We start from the raw sequence: 7935 nt of genomic DNA on the forward strand, positions 1-7935 counted from the left end.
AAGTTACTCATATGAAGATAACTTATTCTTGATTCCAACCAAATTATAGAATATCTAAGGATGAAATAAAAAATTTTAAAGATAAATTGTTTTAAAAATAAAAATATATCCTTTTTAAAATGAATTTACATATAAAGGGTATCACATAATAATTTACGATATAATTTTGGAGAAGGAAAAATAAGAAAATTCTAGAGAAAAATAATATGCCAAGTTGTTTTGCTATTCAGAACGGAAACTGTTCATTAATTGGGCAACTTTCACATATAACAAACAAAAAATTCATATTTGTATGCTATAGCAAAGTTTGCATAATTGCGCTCCATAGCAAACATAAAACTGTATAATTCGCTATACATATACAATTGTGTAATTCGCTGGCCTAAATTGTATAGTCCGCTGGCCTAGATTGTATAATTCGTTGCAATTGTATAATTCACTATCCTATTTCACTTCGATTGTATAATGCACAAATGTATAATTCGCTGCCTATTTCGCTGCAATATTTTTATAAAATTTGCTTTGCATACAGTTGAATCGAATTAAAATGTATGTATATTACATAATTATAAGTGTATAGAAAGAAGATATATGTTTTTCTCTCGCTTTATACAAAAACAGAAACACAATATATACACTTCTGTTGTATAAAGCTAGAGAAAATTGTATTTCACTGCAATTGTATAATTCGCAATTGTATAATTCGTTGGNATTTGAAGTAAAATGTTTGTAAATTGTATAATTAAGTGTATAACACGAAGATCTATATTTTTGCATGTGTATATATGATTTTCTCTCGCTTTATACAAAACGAAAACAGAATTATACACTTTTGTGTATAAAGCGAGAGAGGCGAGCGAGAATGGAGAGTGGCGAGCGAGATTTTTGGGAGAGAGACGCTGGCAAATTTTAGCTAACGTTTGCTATGGAGCACAATTAATTCAAATCCTAGCTATTCCATTTATTTTAGGTTATTAGTTTGCTATTATATACAATTTTCCCTTAATTTTATAGCTGTGATAAAATTAAATAAGTAAACTAATTATAAAAATAAATAATGAGTTTGATTGGATTGTAACGAACTTGAAATAATGTAATTAAATAAATATTTTATAATGATTATATAGACTAATTGTGTTCTACCAAACATGTTCCAATTCAGCCGATAAAATTGAATTTAATAGGTGAGATAGAGAGTTGGTTGCTATCATTTTAAGTAATATTCTACATCATTTTAATAAGTTTAAAACATTAACGTATTTGTAGATTTGTAAAGTGAAAAAACTTTTTTCTTACCAAATTAACAGAAGATCAGAACAAAAATCATTAAATTGAAAATAACATTACATAATTTAAATGATTTCCTATTTATAGCAGAATTATCTCATATAATTAATTGGCGTAAACAAACTAAAAGTGTAAAATAAAATAATATAAAAAGTACTCCAGCTGATTCAAAATGTGTCGCTTATGCGATAAATTTTGATTTGAAGTAGGTGTGTGCAGTGTGATTAAGAGATTTCAAATATTTTTTATTTATTTGAAAGTTATGACGGTGAAAATATATTTATGTTTGAGTTTTGTTTTATTTTTACAAAGGAGAAAAAGTAGTACTTTATTTAGAAAAAAGATAGTGAATTTGAATCACTAAGAAAAAAATGCTACTATATTATAATTTTCTTTTAAAGGAAATTTATAAATTAATTCGAAAAAAATTTATAGTGGTGAGATGGTGATAGAATAAAGATCTCATACACAAAGTTACGTTATAATTTTGTAGAATATCATACTAAATATAATATTAATTAAGAGTAGAAAAAAAAACATGAAATGATAAAAAAAATACAAAATTCATATGAAAATTTGAATTCCGAGCATAGAAAACTGAATAAAATAGAAAAAATTATAGCAATTTTTATGGGTCCTCCTAGCTGAAGTTGATGTTTTGTTATTCTTTTCTTATGCATGTGAATCTCAATAATATAGGTGAAAATCAATTTTGTTCTTTTTCCTAATACTAAGTAAGGGGTTGTTGTACATAGAGAAGTTTGGTGTGCAACAATACCTTGCAATTACAAAAGTACTAATAGAAAGCAACAACTGGTTTTTTTGGGATATTCAATAAAGTTGAAACGATATAAAGAATTAGTGTGACTTTTACTCAAGAATGACATACACGAATTGAGAAATTATTTAATTTATTTTTTTTAAAAAGAAAGAAATTAGCCTACTAGTTTTCTACGTGATTGATTTTTTTTTTAGGTATGTCTTTTTGTTGACTTACTCAATGTTTTGCAGAAATCCATAGATTAACTGGCAAAAACTTGCAATTTCAGCCGTCCCCTGTCAACATAGAAAAATAATTCAATATACGGAGTTATTCGCTAAAGCGGAGGCTATGATTCATCTGAACCCTTTTCGACGAAAAATTACACTATAACAAATTTATTCTAAACCGGTATATCATTTTCATGAATGAAGAAGAGGAGACTTCCACAAGTGTTGTGCAGGAGTCAATGAATGAGAATCTTCAGAGTCTTCTACACAATGAACCAAAAGGGCCAACATCAAACGAGGAGACTAGGAGGTAATTCATTCTCTACAAATACATAATTATTTTGTGTCGTATTTTTTATACGTGATTAAAATTATACTTTATGTGTATATAAAAAATATTAAACAGTAAATTTAAGTTAAAGGTATAAATCAAATAAAATAGCTATTTTATAAGCTAGAAGTAGTGATATAGTTATAGAAAAAATAGCTTCCACTCATATATAGGCCATAAATGAGGTAATTAATTTTCACCATATTTATAAAGATATCTCCTTTGACACTTTAAAGTGATCATTTAGTTGACTGTTGATAGAACATAAGCCTTACCCAGAAAATGACAGATTGTTGATAATCAAATACACTAAATTACATTATAGTAGTTTTGTAAAATATCGTACTAAACACAACATTAATTAAAAGTAGAAAAAAAAGAGTGGAATAACAAGAACACGAGTAGAAAAATAAATCATCCTTCCTATAAGTGTTTTGCTATCCGATTAAATAAATATATATGTATATTAATTTATTAACCACCAATAAAATTGATTGTTGGCTTAATGGTAAGTAAGGACCCTTATAAATGCTTCCCACACCAGTGTTCTAAAAAAAGGAAACATGTTTTGCAATATTTTTCTCTTTCTATCCTAAAGTTAGAACTCTCAAACAGCTTCTGTAGTTACAATTACAACCTTTCGGAGATATCCAATAAAATTGAAACGATACACAAAAGATTAGCATGACCTTTACTCAAAGATTGACATATACAAATTGAGAAATGATTAAACAAAGAAATTAAAACAAAGAAGAAAGAAATAAGCCTACTATTTTTCTACACGGTTGAATGTTCTTCTTCTTCTAATTTTTTCTTGTGGAATTTCTACATCTTTTTTATAAAATTTTTGGTTTCCAACTAAACCAACCCCAGTTTGGCTAGTGCTATTTTTTTTTGTCGACTCTAGTGGAAGTCTCCTAAATTTTTCTCTTCCTCTGGTCTTTTGGTAGATTTAAGTTTTTAAAAAGTCAGAAATGTATCACAGTAGTACTAGATATAAATATTCTAACCATACAAGTCCAATCATATTAACAATTTCATAAATGAAGCAAGACCAAAGAGGAGACTTCAAAGTCTTCCACATAATGAACCAAAAGGGCTAACATCAAACAAGTTATTAAGTTCCTTCGAACTGCATATCTGAGTCATATTCAAGCTAACAAGTTGCATGAAAATGATGACAACTCTGTACTTCCTATGGCTTCTCTTGATTCCCTCGTTTCAAATCTTATCAGGATACCACATTTTATTGGTTTCCTCTCAATGTCTTGATGATCAAAAGTCATTGTTGCTGCAGTTGAAGGGCANTAATGAGATTTTATTGGTTTCCTCTCAATGTCTTGATGATCAAAAGTCATTGTTGCTGCAGTTGAAGGGCAGCTTCCAATATGATTCTACTTTGTCAAATAAATTGGCAAGATGGAACCACAACACAAGTGAATGTTGCAATTGGAATGGGGTTACATGTGACCTCTCTGGTCATGTGATTGCCTTGGAACTGGATGATGAGAAAATTTCAAGTGGAATTGAGAATGCAAGTGCTCTTTTCAGTCTTCAGTATCTTGAGAGGCTAAATTTGGCTGACAACAAGTTCAATGTTGGCATACCAGTTGGTATAGGCAACCTCACCAACTTGACGTACCTGAATTTATCCAATGCCGGTTTTGTTGGCCAAATTCCTATGATGTTATCAAGGTTAACAAGGCTAGTTACTCTTGATCTCTCAACTCTTTTCCCTGACTTTGCCCAGCCACTAAAACTAGAGAATCCCAATTTGAGTCATTTCATTGAGAACTCAACAGAGCTTAGAGAGCTTTACCTTGATGGGGTTGATCTCTCAGCTCAGAGGACTGAGTGGTGTCAATCTTTATCTTCATATTTGCCTAACTTGACTGTCTTGAGCTTGCGTTATTGTCAAATTTCAGGCCCTATTGATGAATCACTTTCTAAGCTTCACTTTCTCTCTTTCATCCGTCTTGACCAGAACAATCTCTCTACCACAGTTCCTGAATATTTTGCCAATTTCTCGAACTTGACTACATTGACCCTGGTCTCTTGTAATCTGCAAGGAACATTTCCTGAAAGAATCTTTCAGGTACCAGTTTTAGAGAGTTTGGACTTGTCAAGTAACGAGTTGCTTCGTGGTAGTATTCCAATTTTTTTTCGAAATGGATCTCTGAGGAGGATATCACTAAGCTACACCAACTTTTCCGGTTCATTACCAAAGTTCATCTCGAACCATCAAAATCTATCAAGGTTAGAGCTTTCTAATTGCAATTTCTATGGATCAATATCTTCCACAATGGCAAACCTTACAAATCTTGTTTATTTGGACTTCTCCTGGAACAATTTCACTGGTTCTATCCCATATTTTCAACTGTCCAAGAAACTCACCTACTTAGATCTTTCAGGTAATGGTCTAACTGGTCTCTTGTCTAGAGCTCATTTTGAAGGACTCTCAGAGCTTGTCTACATAAATTTAGGGGACAATTCACTCAACGGGACTCTTCCTGCATATATATTTGAGCTCCCCTCCTTGCAGAAGCTTTTGCTTCACAGCAATCAATTTGTTGGTCAAGTCGATGAATTCCGCAATGCATCCTCCTCTCTGTTGGATACAGTTGATTTGAGAAACAACCACCTGAATGGATCGATTCCCAAGTCCATGTTTGAAGTTGGGAGGCTTAAGGTCCTCTCACTTTCTTCCAACTTCTTTAGCGGGACAGTTACCGTTGATCTCATTAGAAGTCTGAACAACCTTTCAAGTCTGGAGCTTTCTTACAATAACATGACTGTTGATACAAGTAGCAGCAATTCAACCTCTTTCACATTTCCTCAGTTGAACATATTGAAACTAGCTTCTTGTCGGCTGCAAAAGTTCCCTGATCTCAAGAATCAGTCAAGGATGTTCCAGTTAGACCTTTCAGACAACCAAATACAGGGGGCAATACCAAATTGGATTTGGGGAATTGATGGTGGAGGTTTGACTTACCTGAATCTTTCCTTCAATCAACTGGAGTACGTGGAACAACCTTACAATGTTTCCAGACATCTTTCCGTCCTTGACTTGCATTCCAATAAGCTCAAGGGTGACCTACCAATTCCACCTTATTATGCTATATATTTGGATTACTCGAGCAATAATTTCAGCAATTCCATCCCACTAGATATTGGAAAGTCTCTTGGTTTTGCCTCCTTTTTCTCGGTAGCAAACAATGGCATTACTGGAATAATTCCTGAATCCATATGCAATGTCAGTTACCTTCAAGTTCTTGATTTCTCTAATAATGCCTTGAGTGGCACAATACCACCATGTCTACTGGATAATGTTTTTGGAGTTGTAAATCTTGGGAACAATAAACTCAATGGTGTTATACCAGATTCATTTTCAATTGGTTGTTCTCTACAAACATTAGACCTCAGTGCGAATAACTTACAAGGCAGGCTGCCAAAATCGATTGTGAATTGTAAGTTGTTGGAGGTCCTGAATGTTGGAAATAACAGACTTGTTGATCATTTCCCATGCATGTTGAGGAATTCAAACAGTCTGAGGGTCCTAGTCTTACGCTCCAATCAATTCAATGGAAATCTTATGTGTGATGTAACCAGAAATAGCTGGCAGAATCTCCAGATCATAGATATAGCTTCCAACAACTTCACTGGTGTGTTGAATGCAGAATTCTTTTCAAATTGGAGAGGAATGATGGTTGCAGATGATTACGTGGAGACAGGATGCAATCATATCCAGTATAAGTTCTTCCAAGTAAGTAACTGGTACTATCAGGACACAGTGACATTAACCATCAAAGGCATGGAGCTGGAGCTTGTGAAGATTCTCAGGGTCTTCACATCTATTGATTTCTCTTCCAATAGATTTCAAGGAGCGATACCAGATGCTATCGGGAATCTCAGCTCACTTTATGTTCTGAATCTGTCACACAATGCCCTTGAGGGACCAATCCCAAAATCGATTGGGAAGCTACAAATGCTTGAATCACTAGACCTGTCAACAAACCACCTGTCCGGGGAGATCCCATCAGAGCTTGCAAGTCTCACATTCTTAGCAGCTTTGAACTTATCGTTCAACAAATTGTTTGGCAAAATCCCATCAACTAATCAGTTTCAAACATTCTCAGCAGATTCCTTTGAAGGAAACAGTGGCCTATGCGGGCTCCCTCTCAACAACAGTTGTCAAAGCAATGGCTCAGCCTCAGAGTCCCTGCCTCCACCAACTCCGCTACCAGACTCAGATGATGAATGGAAGTTCATTTTTGCAGCAGTTGGATACATAGTAGGGGCAGCAAATACTATTTCAGTTGTGTGGTTTTACAAGCCAGTGAAGAAATGGTTTGATAAGCATATGGAGAAATGCTTGCTTTGGTTTTCAAGAAAGTGATTATTAAGCCCATAAATAATGAGTTTATATGTATAATTCTTGGAGTGTTTTGTTTTAAATAAACAACAGGATAAGGAAAATCAAGTCAATAAACTCGCAGAACATGATTGTTATTTCCTTTGATGAATGTATACAATTTTCAATATTGGTTCTTCAACCATAACCGCAGGCTAAACTGTCAGTTGTTGGAAGTCCTGAATTTTGGAAATAACATACATGTATATAGTTTCCCCTTCATGTTGAACAAAATGCATCCAGTCTTAGACTGCTGGAGTATTGCGCTACAACGGATTTTATGGAGATTGTCAGTGTGATCCAACCAGCATAGCTGGAAAAATCTCCAGATGATAGATATAGTCAGGGGCGGAGCTAGTTAAGAAAATCATTACAAATATTAAATTTAGAACCATAAAATTGGAAAGGAATATTAAATTTAGAACCATAAAATTGGAAAGGTTGCAGTTTACTGCTGTTGCCATCAACTCAGATGATGGCTTGGATTGCATTGTTGTAAAAACAACCCTGAATGTGGAGTTTTATTCGTAAACAAATGAAAAATACACACAAACACTTGATTCTCTTAGCATTCCACTTCACAGGGTTTTGTCACTAAATAAAATTTTGAATTTGTTATTTCACAAACATTTGGAAGGTTTAATCGGAATTCTTCAGTTAATTGATAGAAGATAATACCTATCTATCTGGTGAAGTAAACCAGTGAAGTGCTATAACATCAATTTCTATATCAATATTTTATACACAATTCAAATTTTAATATATATATATGTGTGTGTTGTGTGTGTGTTTGTATATAACGTGCTATCTCTATTATAAAAATGATGTAAATTCCCATTTCGTCGTCTGCTTTGAAATGGTCTTATCAAACACTTCCTCTTATAAATTGTGTATGTATCAATGACATGGAGTGAAT

General features: G+C 33.2%; 1 protein-coding gene and 1 non-coding gene across 2 annotated transcripts; both read left to right on the forward strand.

The window, feature by feature from the left end:
- The first annotated feature begins 3243 nt into the window (after nt 1-3243).
- LOC114074112 lies at nt 3244-3346 on the forward strand. Its single transcript, XR_003574594.1, has one exon. It is a non-coding gene; the product is annotated as a U6 spliceosomal RNA (small nuclear RNA).
- Nucleotides 3347-3525: 179 nt separating this feature from the next.
- LOC107031206 (receptor-like protein 35) lies at nt 3526-7195 on the forward strand. The gene is made up of 2 exons (XM_027919450.1): nt 3526-3860; nt 3933-7195. Exons 1-2 carry the CDS (start codon nt 3777-3779, stop codon nt 7002-7004), a joined length of 3156 nt encoding a protein of 1051 aa, XP_027775251.1. The 5' UTR covers nt 3526-3776; the 3' UTR covers nt 7005-7195.
- The last annotated feature ends 740 nt before the right edge of the window (nt 7196-7935 follow it).

This window comes from Solanum pennellii, chromosome 9 (genome assembly GCF_001406875.1).
Source record: "Solanum pennellii chromosome 9, SPENNV200".
Taxonomy (NCBI): Eukaryota; Viridiplantae; Streptophyta; class Magnoliopsida; order Solanales; family Solanaceae; genus Solanum; species Solanum pennellii.

What these genes read in the sequence shown, in the direction of transcription:
- LOC107031206 (XM_027919450.1), top strand. Translation starts at nt 3,777, where the DNA reads ATGAAAATGATGACAACTCTGTACTTCCTATGGCTTCTCTTGATTCCC. An exon ending in CAGGATACCACATTTTATTG is followed by an intron (nt 3,861 to 3,932) that starts GTTTCCTCTCAA and finishes GAGATTTTATTG; the next exon opens with GTTTCCTCTCAATGTCTTGA.